Raw genomic sequence first — 24952 nt, forward strand, 5'->3', positions numbered from 1 at the left:
TTTAACAAAAGTAACAATAAAAGATTTCAGAGTCAAATAGAGAACATTACAATAGATCACTAAAGATCACTTAAAAAGTGAAGAAACTTAGTTATCAAAAGCAGCTCAACATTCCAGGAAAAACTATTCTCTTGACAGAGAGAGAGTAAACCAAAATCCAGCCTTGTACCAGCTCACTTTTAATAACAAATTCATCTACTTAATTAAATTCAATCTAATCTTAGCCAGTTTTGACCACGCATAAAACTCTCTTCTCAAGGTTCCTTTCCCACAACCGTTCCATCACTTCCTATATCCGTATAAGTTTGTCCTCCTCTCTTTCCCCCTCATTTAGAAATAACTAGCTTCAGGACAAAATTACTCTTTTCCCTTAACAAAAATATCTCCATTCTTCTCACCTTCTCTTACCGACAACATGTATCCTACTTTATTTACATACTGAAATGTTTCCCTTATTATTTCTAGTAGTTTTTAATTGCACATATATTACAATGTTTAACCCTTAAAATGAAAACCAAGAAGCAAGCAATTATGAACTGTTTGTCATACCAGTATTTCCTGACTGGCAAACTTAAGAACATATTCCATAACCTCTAAAAATATACATTTTTTTCCACAGCATAATTTTTCTTCGATGTGGTAAAAGATGTGTATCTAATAAACCCAAACATCTTTAGTTTTTCTCTCATAAGAAGACAAAAGTAGGCAAACTCAGACTTGTCTAGCAGTCTGTGTCCAGTGTTTTATCTTATTAAAAAATGATCTAGACCTTCAATGAATTCTCATCATTTAACTTTCTCTTACTAGGAGCATACTAAAAATCCCCCAGTTGTGTAAAATACACCCTAGGGAACAACTACAAGATGGAAAAGAGCTCTCATTTCCCATTTTCCTTTTAGACAAAGGCTTATAGCTGTAAGTTGGCCATTCGGCCAGAATTCTTCCCAAAGGACTTTCAGATGGAATTAAAACGGCACCTCCCATGTGTAAAAGAAGACAAATGACGAAAAAACAACAACAAAGGAACCAACCCAAAATATATCAAAACGAAGGCCAACTAAACAAACAGGAACCTTTCAAAACTCAAAAGAGAACAAAAGGGAACGACTTCGCTGGGTTCCCTGGTCCCACTCAACCATGACTTCCACACCAACGGCACCACAAATGCCTCCTAACAGGCTGGAAGATTCACAACCTTCCCCAAAAGTTTGGAACCAAGGGGGGGGGGGGTGAGGCACTTCCCCAAATGGCCAAGCTGTGGCAACTCTTCCTCAAAGAAGGTTCAAGCTACAGGAGACCACGTCCTCTTCAAGGAGAGAGACGGGAGTAAGATGGGGCTCCAGCCGCTGGGACAGCCCCTCACTCTCTCCCCAGGAGGCAGCACTCCCACAGGCAAGGGCTCCAAGCCCAACCCAGGGCACCCCTCTCTGCTCCGACAGCGTTAGGTGGGAGGTCGAGAGCGGGATGCACACCACAGGGGCGCCGACGTACCTCCTGGCTGGCTCAGCCAATTTTGTTACCAAAAATTCGGTCCTAATCCTGATGCCAAATGAGAATAACAAGGACAAGGTTTTGAGGATAAAGGAAAGAGAAATTTACTGATTGCCAGCAGATGAGAAGGGTAGCAGACTAATGTCCTGAAAACTACCGTCCTGCCTTCTGGGGAGAAAGCAGGTGTATTTAAAGGAAAGTCTTGGGGCTACGGTTAAGAGCAACAAGCAAAAACGGCAAGAAGGCCCGCCCACGTTAATCCGGAACAATGAATGCACAGTAACAAGAATGTAAGTTTTAGTTCCCAGGAACAGAGGGAGAAGACAGTAAACATTTCGCTTAGAAACCATCCATAAGTTTTAGCCTTGTGGCCCTGTTACAGTTTGGAGGATGTTATTTATTAGCTTGTTAAAAGACATTATTATCCTGTATGCTACTGACTTGTGAAATACTATTATAAATGATAATTCCTGCAGTTAACCGGTGTTAAATAAATTACTGGCAAAGACAATCTCAGTCTCTGAGCATAATTTGCCCCCCAACAATGAGAATTTTAAGGACTGCAGAGGGGGAGAAGCTAAAGGGAGCGAAGATAAGAAAGGGCTGGAGGAGAACCGTGATGCCCCTAAAGAGGTGGAAGGAAACGGGCTCCACAGCCCAGGTAGAGGGATGCGCCTAAGACAAAAGGGAAGGGGAGAAACTTAAGGACAAGAGGTAGAATGAGGCATGAAATTGACCGAGCTTGTCAGGGCCTAGATACATATTTGTTTATTTACCCAATTTACTGAGCCCAACTCCGTCCAGGCACTGGATTCCAAAAGGGCAGCAGCCGGGCCCGGGCACCCCATATAACGCGAGCAGCCAGGGAAGGAGGCGAGCGGGAGGTGGGACCGAGCGAGCAGAAGCCGCCGCGGTCAGAGCTCAGTCACGGGGGTGCTAACTTAGCCCCGCGGATAATAAGCCCCTAGCAGCGCCCACGAGCCACGCGCGCTTTGAGCGGCGCCGGAAGTGGCGTCACCGAGCCGGGCGTCCTTTTCAACTAATGGCCGCGCGGTCCGCCGTCCGACGGTGACCCGAGCGGCACCTGGGGAAAAAAGGCGGGAAGCCCATAAGGCGCGAAAAGAGACCACCCATCCACGTCATTACGCGAGTTACCAGAGCAGCGTAGTCGGGGACGGGCGTCGCTTCCAGCTTCCCTTTCGCCGGTTAACCTAGCTCAGGGTCACCACGCCTTCAACCTGAGGACCGCCTCACGCCCGAAGCTGCCCCCAGTAAAGATGGCGGATAGGCACGGAGGAAAAGCCGGAAGAAGGCGGAGTGGGAGGAGCCGGCAGGGGGCGTGTCCTGGCTGCAGAGAGGTTCGGATGGGCGTGGCCAGCAGCCCCTACTGGGCTTTCCATCAAGGAGGCGCGCACACCGCAGCCAGCCGGGTCCCTCCGTCGTCTCCTGGGGGCGGGTCACCACTGGCTCCGCCCCTGTCCGGAAACCTCCCTCTTGGAAGGTGTCACCTGAGTTTCCGAGATTTGACGGCAGTTGGGCCGCCGACCTCCAGTCCCTCGGCAATGGAGAGCACCCAGGAGAAACCCGCGGAGTCTAGTTCCCCCGTCCCCGGGTCCGAAGAGCCTGCCGGCTTGGCCAGGGACCCCGACGTGTTGCCTCCCAAGGAGTCGGAAGGCTGCGCCCGGCCCCTGGAGACGGTCCCCAAGAAACTCTGTGGATATTTAAGTAAGTTTGGCGGCAAAGGGCCCATCCGGGGCTGGAAATCCCGCTGGTTCTTCTACGACGAGAGGAAATGCCACCTGTATTATTCGCGGACCGCGCAGGATGCAAATCCCTTGGACAGTATCGACCTCTCCAGTGCAGTCTTTGACTGCAAGGCGGACGCCGAGGAGGGGACTTTCGAAATCAAGACTCCCAGCCGGATTATTACCTTGAAGGTAAATGGAGCAGTTTTTTCCTTTTCAGCTGGGATGAGATCCCAGGGCACAGCAGGGCGCAGGTGGATGGTCACAGTAAACTTACGATCATCACCGACCCTGATCAGCCCAGTGAACCCTGGGTGCCCAGGGTTTTGTACTTTTCAAAGCACATTCACACCCACTTCCTCATTGGGTTCCCGCAACAAAACCCGGGATGATGGACCCATATTACGGATCAAGAAACTGAGTCACAAAGAGATGAAGTGACTGGTCCTTGGTCACACAACTAAAAAGTGGTGTAGCCCACACTTGGAATCCCATAGCTTTTCTACTTCTCAGTACTGTGTCAAAACTTTTACTTTTAGGTGTGGCTAACAATGCTGTTACCTTAACTTTCTTACTTGGGGCTGAAGTATAGTCAAGATATGAGCTTTGCCATCCTCTCTCAAGGCCCGGATCCTGAATTACTTTTCTTGATGTTGTGGCCAAAGGGAGTGAATGCTGAGAAAACGTTGGCAGAGATTGGGAGATAAATACTTAGGTTTCACTGATCAACCTAGATTGTTCACTGATGCACGTCTAAATCTGTTTTCTCATCAGTAGGTTTTGTTTTATTATCATATTTAACTGAGAAAGCCTGAAGCAGTGCAAAGGCCATGTGCTTTGAAATCAGACAGGCTTGGATTCAAATTCTACATCAGCTACTTACTAGCTGTGTGACTCTGGGCAAGTTAACCTCTTAGTACCTAGATAGTTTGTGAGATTTATAACAGGGTGTGTAAGCACCTGGCACATCACAGGCACCTACAAGTTCCTGAATTAATCTCAGTGCCTAGAATACAGCCTGGCACCTAGTGGGTCCTCCATAAATATTTGTTGAATGAACACACATAGTTATAGAACCAAGGTCAGAAAGTTCATGTCATGTCAAGAGGAAGTGCCCTAGAACTTAACTGGAAAGACAGGTGTGGGCTAAGAGTTCTAGAATTCACAATCATCAGAGGAGAGTGTGCCAGAAGACTGCCTCCTCCCTGGCCCCCTACCCTGTCTTCCCACACCTCCACCCCTACTTCCAGCCAACTGGGCATCTCTTGAGCCCCCTGGATATAGCCCACAGCTTTAGTTCCACTTTACTGTCTGGGCCAGGCTAGTGAGCAGGCTGGGGGGTGGGGGGGATCAGCAAAAATAATGCAAATTAGAAATTCCAGGCCAGGAGGGCAGGCATTTTAGGGTTACATGGCTTATGGGTCATGTGTCTGCTCCCACACATTGAATGCTGTCTACAGGGTCGCTAACACGTGCCTTTTACTATTCCATTGATCCGTGTGTGTGCCTGGCACTGTGCTAGGCACTGGGGTGTGGCGCAAAATCAGACCTGCCCCCTGGGGCTCAAACCACTTAAGGTCTTGTGAGAGACCAACAGGGAGACTGGCATGCGCAGTAAAACGTTCTGTAAGGACAGTATGATAAGTCTATTCCAGAAAGGTGCCGTGACAGGAAGGGTCTGTTCCACTGAGTAGGTGGGGCTCTCCAGAGAGGGCCTCATGGGCCAGAGTGGGGGTGGGGTGGGAAGGGGGCGACCACACCTTGACGCTTGAAAGAGAAAATCGGTTTTCTACAAGCAGACAGAGGGAGAAGGATATTCCAGGCCAAGAGAGCCGCATGAGTAAACATAGGAAAACATGGTACAGCCTGGAATGTCCAGGCAAATCCCAGGAGCCTTGGGTATAGAGGGGCCCACAAGATGGAGTGGAAGAGCAGAGGCCCAGGGGCAGGGCATTTGTGAGGCCAGGGAGCTTGGATTTTGTCTTATGGGCTGTGGGAAATTGTCAGAGCCTTAAGCAAGGAAGCACTGTGAGATTAGAATGTCGAGAAAGGTCAGTCTGGCTTTTGGGTAGAGAACAAGTTAGGAGAAGGCCAGGCTGTGTTTCGGGAGTCCATCAGGAAGTGGTCGGGAGAGAATGACGGCCGAGCTAGAGCTGTAGCAGTGGGGAGGGAGACAAATGGGGATGGCTAAGGATGTGAGGGAGGGGTCAAGGGTGGCTTGTGTAACTGGCTGACTGCCTGGTTGGGGCAGTCACTGACAGGAGGGAACCCAGGATGAGGAAACCACAGGGTATATAGTTATATGTCCCCCTCAGTAGACTCTTAAGTTCCAAGAGGATAGGGCCGTGTGTGTGGGCTCACCAGTGCCTTCCACAGTCCCTGACACGTATACCAGATGCTCAATATACACCTGTCCAATGAATTAATAAAATGGGCTGTTCGGATATGGGCGGGAGCTTGTCAGCACAAGGTCATGGTGAAGCCCTGGGAGGGGCTGAGGTCTCTCAGGGAAAGTATATAGAAAGAGAAGAATGGTGGGCATCATTTTATCTGATTTGATACCTCCATGACAGGCCGAGGGCCTCTTTCAGGGAGCCCCCTAGCCTTGTGCACACCTCACCGTGGTCCTCTTGAGAAAGGGGCTTGCCCTGGTTGCCTGCTGATGTTCTCGCATGGCCTTGATTGTGGGCAGCTCTGTGAGGCTCACCATCCACTCCCAGCGAGCTGCCCAGCTTCTGCAGCCCAACCGATCCTAGGCTTTCTCTATGTAAGTCACGATCTCCTGACTGTAAATTACAACAAATCTCTGGTCTAGAAGTGGGAGACACGGGTTCTGGGACCCCCTCTGCCACCGTCTTCCTGGGCGACCTCAAAGCCTTAGTTTCTCCATCTATGGAAGGGGCCGATCACTCCCGCCCCGCCTCCCCAGTGGAGGATCCGGCAACATAATGGAAGTGAGAGTAGGTATGTGGACCATCCAGTGCTGGGAGACTAATGACCAGCATCAACCATACCTCGTGTGGGCTGCCTGGAGGGTGCCACAATGTTGTGTGCATATGGCTTTCCAGTCCCCAATCACATCATCCCCAAAACAGGAGAGATTCTCCCCATTCCACAAAGTCAGCTAGGACACTGAGATGTCACACAGGGAGGTAATGATGCTACTAGGACCCCAGCCAGGTCAGAATTTCAAAGCTCTCTCCCTCTCTCTTAACACCTCCAAATTCTTTTATCCAGTGAGCACATTTTGAGCACCTACTGCATGTCAGGAACTATGCTGGACACTTTACCTTCCTTACTTCATATCACCCTCATAACCACCCTGTGAAATGAGTGTTATCATCACCGTAGGACAGATGAGAAAACTGAGGCCCAGAAAGGTTAAGGAACCTCTGAGTGGGAGATCAGAGCCCGATTGTCTTCTGTTGCCAAGAAGCATGTGGTGTTTCAGAGGTGTCACCCGCAGTGACAATTTTTTTTTTTTCTGGGAAGGAGAGAGTTGCCAAGCCTCCCATGACCTTCCCGCATCCTACACCCAGTGCCGCCATGCGGGCACGGGGCCTTGCCAACTAACCCTTGTGCTTCTCAGGCCGCCACCAAGCAAGCGATGCTATACTGGCTGCAGCAGCTGCAGATGAAGCGCTGGGAGTTCCACAACAGCCCGCCTGCACCTCCCGCCGTCCCTGACGCTGCCCTGGCTGGGAATGGGCCCACCCTGCGCCTCGAGCTAGGTACCCAATGGGCTTGCCTCCTGCCCACACACCCAGGGCTCTTGGTGACCAAGCCTTTACCCTCCTTTTGGGAGTGAGTGGGAGGACCCCTCTGCTAAAGAAGCAGAGAGCCAGGGATGTGACTCAGGATGAGCTAGGGCAACAGTATAGCATCACGGGCAAGAATATGGGCTCTGAGGCCAGGCTGGCTGGGCTCAGATCCTAATCCTGTGCAGTCTTAGGCAAGTTGCTTAACCTTTCTGAGCTTCAGTTTCCTTTCCTGTAAAATGAGGTTTATAAAGAATACCTACTCCTTAGGGTTATTATGAGGATTAAATGAATCCTTACACCTTAAAGGGTTGGAACAATGCCTGCACATTGTCAGAGCTCAGTAGATGTCAGTTACTTTTATGATGATGACAATTACGGGAAGATCTCAAGAAATGAAACTTTCACAGAGTTGCTGTGGGGAAGGTTAATGAGAAAATGCAGTTATTGTTGTTGCTTCTTACATAAATGCTTTTGTGCTGTGAGTTGGGTAGATCTGTGATCTTATCCCCAGTGTTGCCGTGGGCAGAAGCTTCACCCCCTCCAGGTGGCCCACATGATCCCAAATCCTAAAACATCCCAGCATGGAGGAGTCCGGGAGCTCATACCCTCCTACCCCCATGCTGCAGCCAGCACTGTGACCAGCAGGTTTCACAGTTGAGACAGACCACCCACCGAGCTGCAGTGTGTCTAACATGCCTCACCCTCAGTTGACAGGGAAGCCCAATGGGCGAGGGCAGGACCTGTGGCTGGGCACCTCCTAGACCCTGCTACCCGGATGCTTTACAGACTGAGCTCATCTGCCCTTACCCTTCTCCCCACTTTTCCTTCCCTCAGTAAATGGGCTTCATTTACCTAGTTGCCCCTTCCTGGATCTCAGATAGCCGGTCCAGTCACCTGGGCTGGCCATGTCTACCCTCTGGCCTACACGTCAGATCTAGGCCCTCACTGCTATTGCCTTGGGTCAGGCCTCGACTCTTAGCTAGAAAACCACAGCAATCTCCTCTCCAGTGTCCGCATGTCCCAGCCTGCCACCTCAGACCCAACCTCTTCACTGCAGCCCGAGCGAGCTTTCTCAAATGAGCGCCTGAGCCCCACCCCGCTTCCGTGGCCGCCCTCCATGTCCCAGGCCCAGTCCCAGCTTTTTAGCACCAGACCCAGGCCTCATCCTTCCTCGTCTCACCTCTGCCTGCTCCTCAAGTGCCCGCCTCGTGCTGTGCACTTCAGCAGCACCAGAGGCGTCCCTGCCCCCTCTTCTCTGCCTGGCGAATTCCTGCTTACTCTCTATGGCCAAGCTCCACTGCCACCTCCTCCTTTTGCCAGCCTCCTCTTGGAAGCCTTCCGGGACTTTGCCTGCTGGACTCTCTGTGAGCCCTCAACACTTTTTGCGGATGGTTACATTGTGTTCTAATCACAGCGTCCTTGTCAGTCTCTGCCCCCTAGCCCTCAAGGGTGGGGGCCATGTCTTTGTCACCTGCGTCCCAAGTATCTGGTACCCTGCCAGGCACAGTGGATATTTGTTGAGTGAATGTGTGAGCGAATACATTGAATTTTATCATTAATGAGGAAAGGAATGTAAAGCCCTGAGCAGAATGCCGGGTACATAGTGAGTGTTCAATGTGTGGGAACTGTCCTGATAATACAGTTATTATATGTGTACCTGCACACTGTTAACTGTCATAGTAAATGCTCCTTTTTATGGTTTATGATACTCATCTGTAATTTTCCCAGAGAACCTTCTAGGTGTTTTATGCTTGTAAGGGCTTTCTTTGGGGAAGGGTTTGTTTGCTTTTGCTTCTGCACTTCTACTCACCCTCCACTCCCATCTGCGGGAGAGCCAACAGCCCTGGCTGTGCGGGAAACTGCAGCCTGAGCTGACACAGTTGCCGGCTCCGCCTCAGTCTAGAAGCAACAAGAAACCCTCCCGAAGACAGAATTCCTGAGTGTCCTGAAATCAGAAGAACCAGGTTATCAGAAGAATGGCTTTGGTTCAGCACACTCAGCGGGCCTCTTCTGGGCCAGCCCCTGCTGTGGGCATGGTTGCCATAATGACCAGGCGCCAGTCTCCTGAGGACGCTGCGGGGAGACACAGGAAGCCGCGGTGTAGGCTTCTCCTCTGAAGCCCTTCTCGTCCCGCAGCAAGCCACACCCTCCTGGACCCAGGGCCCCTGCGAAACCTTCCCCAGAAAGACATTCCTGGAGCCCTGAGCAAGCTGGCAGGCCCTGGATTAGCTGTCTGGAGATGGCTGCCCCACCTCTCCAGTCTCCGCCCTGTCTAGTCTTTCTAAGTGCAGTGACCCGACCCCAGCATGGATGATTTTCCTTTTCTTTGTTCCCCAGAGCAAGAGGAGGCGGAGCTAGAGGAGTTCCTGTGTCCCGTGAAAACGCCTACTGGGCTCGTGGGCATGGCAGCTGCCTTGCAGCCGGTCCCTGCTATGCCCTTGGCCCTTCAGAATATCTCCCTCAAGCACCTGGGAACTGAAATACAGTAAGTGCAGTGGAGCTGAGGGGCCTGCCAGGCTGCAGGCAGCACCTTCTTAGGAGCTTACAGTGATCTGGTCTGACTCCCCTGCAGGGAGGTGGACTTGGGTTGGGGGTTAGGGGCTTTATTTTCAATTCATTACATCATTACTTTAAAATACTACATTTGTTCGGATTTTTAAAGTCGTACACCTTCTTTGTAGCAAGTTAGAAACATCTAGAAAGATATAAATTTAAAATTACCCATAGTCCTTTCACCCAGACAAGCGTTCTTAGCATCACTTTCTTCACATTTTCTATATACATATATGCATAATTGAGATCATATTCAATGTAATGGAGTGATGGCTTCACAAATGTCTACATATGTCAAATGCATCAGATTATTCACTTCTCACATGTGTAATTTACTGTACGTCGATTACATCTTAACTTCTTTTTCATCTAATAATGTGTGATATAGACAATTTATATTTCCCACTGGCAGGCTTTGTTTTAAATAGTTCATAAGAAGATAGCACTATGGCCTGAGCTTGGGGCCAAACTGCCTGCGTTTGTATCCTGGCTCCACCAGTCATGGGCTGTTCCACCCTTGGCAAGTTGTTTGATTTCTCTGTGCTTCACTTAAATTATTCGTACATGTAAATACAACAGTATTTGCCTTACAAGATTAGTGTGTGTGTGTTTGCGGTGGGGCGGGGTGGGGGGGGGTTATAAATGGGTTAATACATGTAAACTGCTTTAGAACTGTGCCTGGGGATCAGTAAGCACTTAAATATTATTCTGCTGCTATTATTGTTGCTCTAATTGAAGGGATGGAAGCTTTTGGGAATTCAGACTGTACCTAACACTGATCCTGTTTGGGTGCTTATTTTCTGTGTGGACTTCAGACAAACTGGGACCTCTTAGAAAGCAGAATAGATTATTCCCTGGACTTAGATTAGAGACCCTGCCTCTGTGTGACTCAAGCGTAGCATTTCTCTCTGTCGGCTTCAGTGTTTGAATTTGCTTGGGTAACTAGCAGGAGAGTGATGCCGTTCTCAGGAGAGAAGCAGGTTTTAGGGAAAATAAGATGAGTGTCCTTTAGGGTCTACTGGCTAGAGATGGAACTACCCCACAGACATTTGCATGGAAAGGCCTAGAACTCAGGAGAGAGATCTGAGCCAGAGAGAGAGACTTGGGGGGTATGGGACCTGGTTGAGACCCCCAGGATGAGAGGACAAGGATGGCGCCCTGCAGGGGATCTTCCCTTGGGAGGAGCTGGAGGGGACTGGGTACATGGGGAGCCTGCTGTGGGGAGAGGGGACCTGAGAAGCCCAGCCACCCAGCCAATGTGTGTCCAGGGTGGTCTCACCAAGATTAAGCCAGGTTTGTGCCTAATGATGGCCACCCAACAACAGAAGCAGAACTGAGAACCTGCAGAGACCAAGAAAGGAAGGAAGTTTCCGAGGATCAGTCAGTTACGTGTCATAACCCACAGAAAATGTGAGACAGTTTTGCAAGTGCCCTGGCTGCTGACAGCCCCGGAAAGACCAGGGTTGCCCTATGTCTCCTGCTCCCCCTTTCCCTGGCGGGTCTTGGTGCTTGCTCTTGGGTCTGCCATGAGACCAGGTCATACTCGAGGAAGGACACTGTGCTAGGTGCCTTACACTCTCAACAAGATGTCTGGACAAACCTGTGAAGTGGTATCTAATGGTTAAGTTCTCAGACCATGGATTAGACATCCAGGTCTATTGCTCAGCCCCACCACTTGCTCGTTCTGTGGCTTTGGTTACCTATCCTTTCCAAGTCAAAGTTCTCACTGTGCAGTGGAGGTTATAATAGTGCTTACTTCATTGGGCTGTTGTGAGGAGTAAAAGAGTTAAATGCATGTGGGTGAAGATTAGATGAGTTGAATTCCTAGGGTTTATCTTAGACCTGGCCCATGCAAGGGCCCAGTCATTGTTTGTTGTGGATATGTTCCTCATCCCATTGCAGATGGGAAAATCCAGGCTCAGAGAGGATAAGTGTCCTGCCCAAGGTTATCTATCCTTCCAGAACAAGTCCTTATGACCACTACTCCCATGCTGACCACGCCTTTCAGACCTAGAGCTAAACCTACACAGAAAACGATCCATGAACTGCTCCAAGCAAAGTCAATACGTTTATGAAATGGAGATGCCTCTTCCAAGCACAGTAGTTTGGCTGGGTAATGGCCACCTGGGCTGTGACAGTAGTTAGTGAGCTGCCCATCCTCAGAGGAGACGTGTGCTAGGGCTTAGAATGATCTTTGCTGCCCTGAAGTTGAGGTTTCTATGCCTTCCCACACCCCAGGACTGACTGCTTGTGAGGCCCTGGACATACTGGGGAGGCTGCAGCCCCTGGACAAGGGGAAGTAGGGGCAGCAATAATGGTCACCCCACCCAGCCAATGCCCCTGGCTGTAGGGATGTGCCCCAGGGTCCTTGCCAAATCATGTGGCTTATGGTGTGTGAGATCCATGTAATGGGGCTCAGCACAAGACCCAGCACAGAGTGATACTCAGTAAATAGTGCTTCTCATGGTCATCATTCATATTAATATGACCACCACCCTTTTATTTTTAGATGGGTAAAGTAAGAACTAAGAAGAGGAAATGACTAGCCCAAGGAGTCAGGGCTCCTTATTCAAGGTCAGGAGTTAGGAGTGCTGAGTTCTAATTTCTTCTCTGTTCTAAGTTTAATTGATTAATTTTACCTTCCATCAGTCATCTGTACTCTCCATTAAAGTACAATCTCACTCTTTTCCTATTTGGGACCCAACTATACCAAAAAACTGCGTTTTGTTTTAAAAACAAGCTTAAGATCAAATGATAGTTCTTTGAAAAGATTAACAAAGTTGACAAACATTTATCTAGAAAGACCAGGAAAAGAAAACAGACTCAAATGACTGAAGTCAGGAACAAGAGAGGGGACATTACTACCAACCTTACAGAAATAAAAAGGTTTATAAGGGAATACCATGAACAATTCTACGCTAATAAATTAGATAACTTAGATGAAATGGACAAATTCCTAGAAAGACAAGTTACTGAAACTGACTCAAGAAGAAATAGAAAATCTAAATAGACCTGTAGCAAGTAAAGAGATTGAATTAGTTATCAAAAAATTACACGCCACCCCACCTACACACACACATGCACACACACAAAAACTTAGGACCGGATAACTTCACTGGTGAAGTCTACCAAACATTAAAGAAGAATTAATGCCAACTCTTCACAAACTTTACCACCACCACCCCCACCACGAAAAAGAGGAAAGAGCATTTCCCAATTCATTCTATAAGGCCAATATTATCCTAATAACCAAAACCACACAAAGGTAATGTTTTGAACACCCAGAGCCTTCACCTAGACTCTCCTTATATTAATCTTGCCAGCAGGCTTCTTTTTCTAACTTCACAGAGGGCATGGACCTTCATGAATCTCAGCTTTATGTAAGAATTTCAGTTTTAACTTCATACTTTGCATGGGTCCAAAACCTTGTTTTCTTTCCTCCTTTGCAACCAAGGCTCTAGGTTTCTGGTATCAACAGTTTATTTCTGATCACAAGAAAAAATAAATGTAACTATGTGTGGTGATAGGTGTTAGCTAGACTTAATGTGATGATCCTTTTGCAATAAGTATATGTATTAAATCAATATGTTGTACACTTGAAACTAATATAATGTTACATGTCAATTATATCTCAAATTTAAAAAAAGCAGTTGATCCCTAGACAAACTCATGTCCTAGCCAACTTTCATAATAATAATGCTGCAAACAAACACTTCAAAATTCAGTGTCATGTAATAATAAACATTCATTTCCTGCACATCTGGGTTCACGTGATACAGGCTAGGTTCACCTGGTCTTGGCTCCAAGCCGTTGGGAAGATCTAGGTTTCCTCCACATATTTCTCACGTTCCATGGACCAGCAGCTATGAGGCATGTTCTTCAAGAGGGCAAGCCCTACGTGCAAGCACATTTTAAGCCTATATTTACATTATATCTGCCAACATCCCTTTGGCCAAAGCAAGTCACATGGCTGTGCCCAAAATCAAAAGGAGGAGGGAGACGTACTCTGCTCCTGTGGAGGTGAAGGGGAAGGGGTAAATATTTGCTGAAAAGTAATTTAATCTATATATTCATCTTCCTCTTTACTTCCCACTTGAGTTTCAACTCCTTTTTTGTGTTTAGTCCCTAGGGATTTTCCCTTCCTTTTCTGAGAATTCAGCTAAATATTTTTGAAATATGTTTTGCATTTATCTAGCATCTAGGTGCTTGTGGAACAAGGGTTTTTCAGAGTATTTTGTCCACCATATTGCTAGACATATACATCACATGGAGGGATGATAGAGCAAAGCCAGGACTCCATCACAAGTCTACAGACTTTTTCATCCCTTTGTTTTCTGGCCACGCTATTACTGCCCTTTAGGTAATTGACCTCCTCCTGCAGTGTTTTTCAAACTGTTGACCAGTAAGAAATACATCTTATTATATGGCTCAATACACATATATGTAATTCACAAAATTTTAATCCTTTCTAAGTGGGACGCATTCTGATATTTTCCATTCCATTTTTTTAAAATGCTGGTCGCGATAATAAACTGATTTTACAGTCTACCAATGGCTCACATCCTGCAGTTTGAAAAACACTGACCTAGTGAACTCTTTAGTCATTTTTTCTTCCTTGTTATTAGTTTTGGAATATGTCTACTTTTATACCGTTGCAAAGGGAAAATAAACTCAATTGAACTGCCTCTTCATCCAACTCATGAACTATGTGGTCTGTGGTGCCAGGCCAGCTTTTGGTGCTACCTAGTTCCTTCCTGCAAAACAAACATCTATTGAGTCTGTACTCTGGGCACATGTGACCCAGTGCCAGGTGCCAATAGGCATGCAGGTAGGTTAGTGCCCAGTTCTTGAAGAAAAGACACCACTACTCAGGCTAGACAAGTACTTGGTCAAAGAGTGACCCATGCATGAAGTGCAGTAAGCTCCTTGGAGGCTGTGAGGTGATCAGTGAAGGCTACAGAGAGAACAGGTCTGAGCAGGGAAAGAAAGCAAGGGGAGCAAGAGGCCAGGAGGTGTTTGGAACTTTTCTTAGCAGAAGTAGGGAGCCACTGGTGATTTTTAAGCCAGGTAGTTATAAGACCAGGTGAAGGTTTCGGGAAAGTTAGTTTGGCAAATCCATTTCAGTGAACAAAGCAGACAAATGCCCCTGCCCTCGTGGAGCTTATGTTCCAGCAGTGGGGTTGGAGGCAGAGGAGTCAAGCTTGTATTGTTTACAAGGAATACTGCGTATGGAAGGTGATATGCATGATGAAAAATGGAAAGGAGAAGGGTAAGGGTGATGGGAGAGGCTCAGATGGGTTGCCTCCTGCAGGGTGCCTGCAGTCAGGCAGACTGATCAAGTCATGACCGGGGTGGAGATGCGGCCTGAGCGCCAGCAGTGGCAGCGGGAAGGATAGTGGGCAAGATAGCAGGGCTGTCAGCCCCATGATCCTCTATTTTCCTTTCAGAAACACGATGTACAACATCCGGGGCAACAAGCAGACCCAAGGAACAGGCCACAGAGCCCCAGGAGAAGATTCTCCACTGAGCGAGGAGCCCCAGAGGGAGGAGCAGCCCTCGCCTCCTGACCTCAGCGCCCCGGGTGAGCCTCTGCCTGGGTCTGAGCTGCCTTCAGAGCCTAAGTGGGTGCCTCTCTCCTCCCCATGAACAAACATCCGTGCTTTTGCGCGTCAAAGATGGAACTCTCCAGGTCACTCCTCCTGGGCTTCCATGGGTCTGGTAGTAATGATTCATTCTTTCTTTCTTTCTCTCTTTCTTTCTCTCTTTCTTTCTCTCTTTCTCTCTTTCTTTCTTTCCTCCCTCCCTCCCTCCCTCCTTTCTTTCTTTCTTTCCTTTTCTTTTTTTTTTTTTAACTTGTGGTAAAAATACATAACAAAATTTACCACTTTAACCAATTTTAAGTGTATAATTCAGTGGCATTAGGTACATTCACGTTCTTGTGCAACCATCACCACCATCCATTTCCAGAACGCTTTTCGTCTTCCCAAACTGAAACACCAAGCAATGATTCTTGAAGTAATAAGGGAAAATATCTGTCGCTTTTTCTTTCTTCCTTTTTTTTTTTTTTTTTTTAATTTATAAGGAAAGGATATAAAAATGCTTTTCTGGGATGATTAAAACCAGATCTACCTGAAGAAGCAGAACAAATGACCTCAAGGTACTCATCCCCTCTGTGACATGGCACTTTATTTCTTTACAAAATATTAGTGACCCATACCATCGGGGGGGGGGGGTTGGCAGCTTTGAAATTAGCATAAATGCCCTTAAAACATGTTTTAACTATGTAGAAGCAGTTGGGAGAAAACTGGCTAAGGCAGCACTGAGGGGTCTTATGGTAGAGAGGACCCCTGGGCTGCGTAGAAATTACCCTAGAAAAAGCACCACTTTGGAGCAGTGCCTGATGAGGCCCCACAGATCACAATGAACAGCCCAAGAGAAGATCAGTACTGTATCTAATCAATAATAATAATAGAACTAGCACTTACATGTAGCAGGTACTTTGTGCCAGGGCTACTCTAAGCCTTTTTTTTTTTTTGGTAGCAGTTTCATTCTGCTATAATTCACATACCATACAATTCACTCCTTTGAAACATACAATTCAGTGGCTTTCAGTATCTTCACAGAGTTGTGCAACCATCACCATAATCAAATTTAAAACATTTTTATTACCCCCAGAAGAAACCCCGTACCCCTCAGCCATCAGTCCCAGTCTCCACCTCCCTTCAGCTCTAGGCAACCACTAATCTACTTTCTGCCTCTGTAGATTTGCCTGTTCTGGACATTGCATGTAAATGGAATCTACAATATGTAGTCCTCTGTGATTGGCGTCTTTTACTCAGCAGAATCTTTTCAAGTTTCATCCACATGCACGAAGCGCTTTACATGCATTAACCTGTTTAGTCTTTACAACAACCTGAGCGGTAAATACTGTTCTCCTCATTTAATAACTGAGGGAACTGGGAACGGATGTGAGGAATGACTCGCTCACAGCTGCACAGTGAGTAACAGAATAAGATTCAGACCAAACAGTCTGGCCCCATATTCCTGCCTGAAGCCTCTTTTCTGAGTCAGTGACTTTGCAAACTACCTCTTTATTGCCATGAAACCTTGTCCCCATAAACAAAGTCTGATACACAAAGCAAATAAAAGCAGAGTTGAGGCAGGGTTGGGAGTCTAGGCTCCCCCTCAGCCCCTCCCGCCCCACCCTCTTCCCTTCCCAGCCAGCCCTTGAGACGATCCCACGAAATCCTAGGGCGCTGATTGAAAACCACTGTCTTAGGCCTCCGTTTTTCCCAACTGCAAGATGGGCACAGTGATCCTACCCTGCCTGCCCTCAGGGTTGGTGGACAGTAGCGTGCAGGGCTCCAGGGAGCCTCCTTGCTCTCTTAGATCCCGTGGCAGGAAAGGGAAAGAAGCATTGCATTCCTCTGAGCTCTGCAGGCTGCTTCGTACCTGGCTCAACCAGATTTCTTTTAAGCCTGAAACAAGACCGTTCTGTTCTTGTACTCAGCAAGGCCAAGGAGTTTCTGGTTCCTGTCACCTACTAGAGCAGTTTTTTATCTGCTCAAGACTATTTGGTTGGCCCTTGGCCTGGTCCCCAGAAGAAAGTTGCTAAGTCATTCAGCTTGTCCTGCAAGCCCTGTCCCCTCCCCTGGAATCTCATACCACATCCTTATTTTTAACATCATCGTCCCAAAAGAACTGGGTGTGACTTACTACAATGTATATCAGGGGGAAGATAAATGAGTAATTTGAGTTAGGAAATTTAGATAGGCTCAAGAAAAAATCCTGCAGTGTACCAAAGGTGGGCAGCAAACGTGGCTCTGAGCTTCTCAGCAGCCAAGGCAAAGAGGGAAAGGCAAGTGGTTAGGTTATTTCCAGTGTCCATAAGACTATAAACACATATTTTCTTGAAAGAAGCAAAGCTGGCCCTGAGAGCTGAGAAGAATTTATGTTGGGGCCTCATAACGGACATAATGTGATGTGCCCTGTGATCAAAATTCTCAGAGTCTCTTGACCATATAATCAGACCATTACATGTCCCTTGATGCAGGCTTATGGCAGAGCCCTAAAGCACAGGCTGAGGGTAGGGCAGGACAAGGCAGTCTGGGTGAGTGATTCTCTAACATTGGATTTAAGAATAAAATTTAGGGACTTCCCTGGTGGTGCAGTGGTTAAGAATCCACCTGCCAATGCGGGGGACACGGGTTCGAGCCCTGGTCCGGGAAGATCCCACATGCTGTGGAGCAACTAAGCCCGTGCGCCACAGCCACTGAACCTGTGCTCTAGAGCCCGCGAGCCACAACTACTGAGCCTGCATGCCACAACTACTGAAGCCTGCACGCTTAGAGCCTGTGCTCCGCAACAAGAGAAGCCACCGCAGTGAGAAGCCCGTGCACCACAACGAAGAGTAGCCACCGCTCGCCACAACTAGAGGAAGCCCATGCGCAGCAACGAAGACCCAATGCAGCCAAAAATAAATAAATAAATAAATTTATTTTTAAAAAAAAAAAATTTAGCACCAGTCAGCAAACATTTTCTGTAAAGGGCCAGATAGTAAATATTTGAGGCATTGTGGGCCATACAGTCTCTGTTGCAAGTACTCAACTCTGCCTTTGTGGAGTGAAAGCAGTACAGACAATGCACAAATAAATGGGCATGGCTGTATTCCAATAAAACTTTATTTACAAAAGCAGGCCGCCCAATTTGGCCTGTGGGCCATTGGTTGCTGACCCAGGCTCTACTGGAAATAAAAGGATACAGCCTTGAGACATTCAGCTGTGGGAGATATGTCTCCTAATTTAGCTTGTAATTAGAATCAAATGAGAGTTTACATTACTCACTGGGGCAAGAATGCAGAGTACAGATATTTTGTGCTCCTATCAATGGACAGATCTGTGTGCTTTAAAAATCGCCCAGAGCCTGGAGGTGAGATCCCGAAATAAGAAAAAATACATCCTGCCTGGGCCCGTGCCTGAGAAGATGGCCACCTGGCAAACACTAGCGGGGTAGTAGGAGGTAACCCATGCAGGTTGAGGTTGGAGAGTAGGGAACAGAGAGTAGAGGATGGGCTGGATGACCCGGCACAGTGTAAACAATGTTTATATAGTCCAGTGGTTCTCAGAGTATGATCCCTGCACAAGCTGTATCAGCATCACCTAGGAACATTTAAAAATACAAATTCTCAAGCTGCGCCCCAGGCCTATTGAATGGAAAGCTCTGGGAGTAGGGTCCCCAAACTGCATTTTTTTAAAATATTTTTTAAAATAAATTTATGTATTTATTTATTTATTTTATTTTTGGCTGCGTTGTGTCTTCATTGCTGCATGCAGGCTTTCTCTAGTTGCGGCGAACAGGGGCTACTCTTCATTGCGGTGCGAGGGCTTCTCATTGCGGTGGCTTCTCGTTGCGGAGCATGGGCTCTAGGTGTGTGGACTTTGGTAGTTGTGGCACGCAGGCTCAGTAGTTGTGGCGCATGGGCTTAGTTGCTCTGCGGCATGTGGGATCTTCCTGGACCAGGGCTCGAACCCGTGTCCCCTGCATTGGCAGGTGGATTCTTAACCACTGCGCTACCAGGGAAATCCCCCCAATCTGCATTTTACCAGGCCTTCCAGGTGCTTCTGCAGCAAGCCCAAGTTTAAGAACTACTGAAGCCGCTGATCACAACCTCTGTGTTCCTCCTCTTGAGCAGGGAAAGATCCAGCAGATTCTCTGAAGCCTACACCCAAGTCCTCTCTGACCGCCAATCTCATTCAGAAAGCCAAGCGCCAGAGCAACACCTTCCCGCTCTTCACCGAAGGACTCACTCGGAACCGAACCGCCCAGGAGAAAGTGCTGGCCTTGGAGAAGCAGGTTCTGATGCTCACCAAGGAGCTAAAGGCTCAGAAGGTGAGCTCTGGCCCCAGAGAGGCCCCAGGCTCCAGTGGACCCCTCTGGGCCTGGAGCCCCTGGTCAAGCTAGATGTGATGCATTAGCCAGCCTGTGGTCCTTAACTGCCAAACTGCAGGTGGCTGGAAATGCTGTGCTGTTGATCAGTCAGGGACATACTGTCACTCGAGCTAGGTGACAGAAGGCCACCAAGGGCAGGTCTCTCGGATCTCTCCTGGGAGACTGTGCATGATCTGACCCCACACCCAAAGACAGACAGTGTTTGGAGGAGGGTAATCTGCATGCAGGGTCCTGGGAGGGGCCACCGAAGGAACTGGGGGATCTTTGACCTGGCAGCTGGTAACTGGGTGCAGGACAGAGAAACCAGGCTGAGCCAGGCCCAACAGAAGACAGTGACAGGGGGGAAGATTTAGGCTTCATAAAGAGAGAAGTTAATTATAGCAGTTAAGAGAGAAAGAGCTACATGGTCATTGTAGGTAACAGATCACACACATACACAGATGTTAAAATCACTCAAAAATCCTACAACTCAGAGAGTAAATCAAGTTCACATCCAGGGGTGACCTCATGAAGTAGTAAGGGTCACATGGCAGGGAGGCAATGGGGGATGCAGCATGGGCAGTAGGCTCTCTTTAGCACAATGAAAGTGATTAAACCAGCACAGTTGTTACCAAAAATCCTGAGCGTGGTGCCTGTGGTACTCTGGTGATGGGCCCCACTGAGGGCCCAGGCTCCTTTTCCTCTGAGAGGAAGGCCTAAGCTCTCTTGCTTGAGCTTTGGCTACTCTGAATCCCTGTCTGCTTTATTTCTGTTCTTGCTCCTGGGGAGGTAAGGGGTATACTCTATTTACTTCTAAATATTCTCCCCTTTGTACATTTCTTCTTTTCCTTTCTGCTCTGTTTTTAGAGGACACAGTCCAGAAAAATGCTCTCCCTACCTAGTTTTGCCCCTTCTCTGCCTTTCCTGCCCCTAAACAGTTATCACGGGAACCAGCAGAGGCTTCATTCCTGGCAGCTCAGGGGTTACATTTAATGAAGCAGCTGGTGATTAGAGTCCTCGAAGGAGGAAGCTCAGTCATTCATGTGTTCTCAATTCATTTGTTTATTCACAAAGCTTTTATTGAGGGCCTGTTACAGGCATGCAGTGTTCTAGGTGCTGGGGAACAAACAGTGAGAAAAGACACAGCCCTGCCCTTGCAGGCTTATAGCACCCAAGTATATCCTTACAGCATGTGAAGTCTCCTCTGATGCCACTTAGCAGCCCAGCCATCACTCTTTTCCTCCGTCACCTTTGCGTTCCTGTCATGAGGCTGCTGGCCGCTCCTGAGAGCTGAGCGCATTAAGCTGAGCTGTAGCAGCTTCCTGATCCCTGTATCAGTACAGCTTCAGTCCCAAACCCGACCTGGAAAGGAAGAGCAATGTAGAATGTAAACACCGCTTGTCGTTTCCATGCTTCTTCCCCTCCTTTCTAGGAAATGTGGGCAGCCTCCCATGACTCGGCCTTTCCTTCTAAGGCATTAGGAATTGTCAAATGAAGTGGAGAGGCCCCGGGAGACCTAGATTTCATTCCGCTTTGCCCCTCATGGCTGTGCAGCTCTGGAGGACTCTCCGTTCTTCAGGAAATGAGGCAAGCTCTTGGAGATTAGTACGGGCTGCCCAGGATGTTGACAACTCCCCTACAGTCAGAGTGCAAATGTCAGGAGGAAGTTGTTCCAACATTAAAGAATCTGGACTTTTTTACTAATTCACTTTCCAGCAGACCTCAACCCTATCCTGGGGCAGATAGTGGGGAGGAGATCAAGTCTTGGGGTTTAGCTTCTGACTCACGAAATGAGTGGATGGTGTGCTCTCTGACCCATCTCCCAGATGGCCGCACCGCCCCGGCACACAGGATCTTAGTTCCCTGACCAGGGATCCAACCCACGCCCCCTGCGGTAGAAGCGCAGCGTTCTAACCACTGGACCTCCAGGGAATTCCCTCCTCCTCTTTATATGGACTTATAATCATGTTTTCTGAAGAGGCCTGTGTCCAGATTCATAAAGCTGGGTGTCTGGCACCCAGCAGCTGCCCCAAACATGCAGGCTTTGATTATTTTGGCTGTGACTGTGGCATTCCCTGCTCTCCTTGTTGATTCCTTCCCGCTTTACAAGGAGTAAAAGCACCCCCCTCCCTCCCCGAGGGGCTCTGGGAGATGTGCTTGTGGGGTATAGCAGTGATGGAAGGAGGCCGTCCTTACCTTTATTCCACATTTAGAAGGGGGACCCCAGCCAGACCAACTGTGGGGTTTCACGTTCAACCCAAATACCAAAACCAGTGAGGAGAAGGAGAAAAAGAGACTGACTCTTGACCTAGAGGTAAGACAGAGGAGTCTGGCACAATCTTGGGGTGCCCATTGGTACCCCAGGCACTCAGAAATGCTGGTCAGAGAGCAGCTCTCCATCTGAGACCTTTTAAGTGTAATACCTCAGCTGGGGAAACAGTCCCCTGGACTTCCTGGGCCCATGTCTACAAGATGCCCTCCTGTGTCTCTTCAGTGGGCAGGTGCCACCTTTTTGCCTCAGGCTGCAAGAGGACATGGGAACTGGGGGTCTCATCCTGGCTCAGCCAGCCAGGCAGACACTGCCAATAGCTTTAGCGATTTTTAAGAATTTGTGTCTCAAACTCTGTTGGATGCTGTGGAGGGCACTGAGGTACACTGGGCCAAATCCCTGCCCTTGGGGACCTCACCATCCAGTGGGTGAGGAGAAGACGTGAGCACAAGTAACTGCTGGTATGAAGTGTGGCCCCAGTACTGTGCTGGCTGGTGCCTTCCACGCACTGTCTGTCCTCTTTACAGCAGTTATCCTCTCCTTTTCCGGACAGACTGAACTTCTGAGAGCTTCTGCATGCCCATGCCCTCCTGGGCGCTGAGTCAGGGTTCAGGCTCTGGTCTGTCTGCCTCCAGAGCTTCTGCCCTCTTCGCTGCACCATGTTCAAGGGGCTCAGAGAAGGTGGCTGACTTGTCCAAGGTCACGCAGCTGGAAGAGCCAGGACGTGGGCACTGGTCTCCTTCCCCAGGTCCAGGACTCCTCACAGCCCGGCCGTCTCCTCCATGCTCTTGCAGTGTAGCCCAGTATCAGACACAAGCACCGTGACTCCTCCTCAGAAAAAATGAATGCACTCCCTGTGATTCCAATACCCATTAAGCCATTATCCATCCCAGTCCCCTGCAGCGCTGGCCCCCCAAGAGATTTGGACTCTGGGAGACGGCACCAGATGGCAGCTTGGCCTGGTGGCTCAGGCTTTCAGAGTCGGCAGCATTGCACCCAACCTGAAGGCTGCCTGCTCCGACAGGTGGAGGGCTGTTGTTTGTGGGGATGTTGGCTGCCAGGAATGGTGAACCCCTTCCCCGGGCCCTGCCAGGGGCCAGCTTAGCTCACTCAGGATTACTTGGTGAAGGCATATAATTCACTGAGGAAACTTGATCAGAGCAAGGTGCAGCCTCTCCCTTCCCTAGAACCCCAGCCGGAGACTTCAGGGTACAGGTCCTGGAGAGGGGTACAGGCCTTGGAGGGAGGGGGGTGAGAGGGCCCCTGTGCTTGGGGAGGCACACTTGTCACAATTTCTCTCTCGCCCTTTCAGTGACTCTTGGTGGAATAGGACCGTCATCTCCATTTTACATACGAGAAAGCTGAGGTTCAGTTTTCTGAAACACCCGCATTAGTGGATCTGGAATGGGAACCGAGGCCTCTGTAACTCCGAAGCCAGTGCTCCTTCACCTGTTCCCAGCTGGCACCGAGCCCCTTAGGGGTCAGAGGCCGTCATGTCCAGGGCACTCCCAGTCCAGTGCTCTTTCCACAAGCACTGTTGGACCCGCCCACCTTGATTCTAGTGAGCAATGAAGGTATCCACACTTTAATAAGATAAATGATTTATTGGCTTTTAAAATGTTTACTAAAATGACAACTTATTACCAGTTGTCGAAATCTAAGATCGACCAAACAATGATTCAATTAAGAAGTATTAAAAGTATCATTTGATCAGCTCTTCTACTTTAAGACTTGGTCCTAAGGCATTGCTTATGATTGTGGAAATTGGAAACAACCCAGATGTCCATCCTAGGAGGTGGGATGAAGGGAATTGTGTGCTCCATACACGGAATACTCTTGAACTGTTGCAAATGATAGTGTTGCTTGATAATGACTGACCTGGAGAGGCGTCATCACATTGTAAGGACAAAAGCAGCTTCAAAATGAGATATTCAAGCTTTCCTTTTTGTTTTCATTATTTCTATTTGATGTATATGTGCATTTTTGTGACTGGCTTAATTCACCTAGCATAAGGTCCTCAATGTTCATCCATGTTTTAACATGTGATGGGATTTCCTTCCTTTTTAAGACTGAATAATATTCCATCATATGCCACATTTTGTTTATCCGTTCACCATCGACAGACACTTGGGTTGTTTCCACCTCTTGGGTCTTGTGAATAATGCTGCTATGAACATGGGTTATTCCCATTTTTAAAGAAATTCAAAGAAGCATTTCGATGCAAAATCCATTAACTACACATCATGAAGAAGTGAAGGGTCTTAGGATTGGAGTTGGGAGCCTTCTGTTCTAGCTGCAGTTTTCCCACTCATGGGGATCCACCAGGTCCCTTTAGTCCTCTCTTCTCCTTTCTTGAGCTTCAGTCTCCCCGCGTGACAGCGGGGTGACTGAACCAGGTGGTCTCCCAGGGCCATCCAGCCTCCAGGTTTTCTGAATCCATGATCCATTCCCACTCCTCACTTTACACTTCCTGCTCTGGCTCCATCCCTCTCCCGGGTTCCTTTCTTCCTGTCTTATTCTGGTGCAGGGGTCCTGGGGTGGGAGGACAGCCTCCCGGGCTGGTGTCTTGGTCTTGGATTTGGAGAGCCAGATGTGGGAAGGGAGAGACAGCTGATGTAGTGAAATGGGCTTCAGAGTTGACTCTCCCAAAGTTGGCAGACAGATACCCCCCTGATTCTGAGGCTAGGGCAAGTCTGAGCAGTGGCATGTACTTGTTATTTCACCAGGCAGTTACCCCAGGTAATCTCCAAATCTCAGCTGACTCAGAAAATGGTCTAGGCTTCTCAGTTATCCTGCAGCCACAAGAATGTTGATCTCGGTCAGTACTGCCCTGGGAAGCCAACTTCTAAATCCCTGACGTGCCAGTTCAGTTTGCAGCCACCCGCCCCTCCCCACCTTCCTGCCACACCCAGGACCCACAGCTCCGTACCTCTTCTTTCATTCCATTGAGGCTTTGCTCAAGCTGTTGACTCAGCCCCATCTGGAAAGCGCTCCCAACCCTCAGCTCCCACTTTCTGCCCTTGTCTCCCCCCTGCTGCTTGACGTCACTGGCCCTCCTCATTCTTCAGGATCAGTTTAAACTGCTCCGCCTTTCTGTAGAATGTACTGGTCTTCCCCCGCCTCCGCCCCAGGCAGAAGTCATCGCCTGCTGCCCTGAGTCCCCACAAACACCCTTGCTTCCCCCTCTCACGGTAAATCATTCTGTG

General features: G+C 48.5%; 1 protein-coding gene across 7 annotated transcripts in view; it reads left to right on the plus strand.

The window, feature by feature from the left end:
• The first annotated feature begins 2766 nt into the window (after nt 1-2766).
• TBC1D2 (TBC1 domain family member 2) overlaps nt 2767-24952 on the plus strand; it is a 41790-nt gene continuing 19604 nt past the window's right edge. For 4 of the 7 annotated variants that reach the window (XM_082468582.1, XM_082468575.1, XM_082468577.1 and 1 more), the window contains exons 1-5: nt 2767-3428; nt 6826-6967; nt 9335-9482; nt 14998-15131; nt 19242-19438. In XM_082468582.1, coding sequence (XP_082324708.1) covers nt 2769-3428; nt 6826-6967; nt 9335-9482; nt 14998-15131; nt 19242-19438 — 1281 coding nt within the window. In that variant the 5' untranslated portion in view covers nt 2767-2768. Of the gene's footprint in view, nt 3429-6825; nt 6968-9334; nt 9483-14997; nt 15132-19241; nt 19439-22998; nt 23321-24952 lie in introns of those variants that run through there. The other 3 variants (XM_082468578.1, XM_082468579.1, XM_082468580.1) reach the window with 3 other exon arrangements.

This window comes from Balaenoptera physalus (assembly GCF_965194825.1).
Source record: "Balaenoptera physalus genome assembly, chromosome: 7".
Taxonomy (NCBI): Eukaryota; Metazoa; Chordata; class Mammalia; order Artiodactyla; family Balaenopteridae; genus Balaenoptera; species Balaenoptera physalus.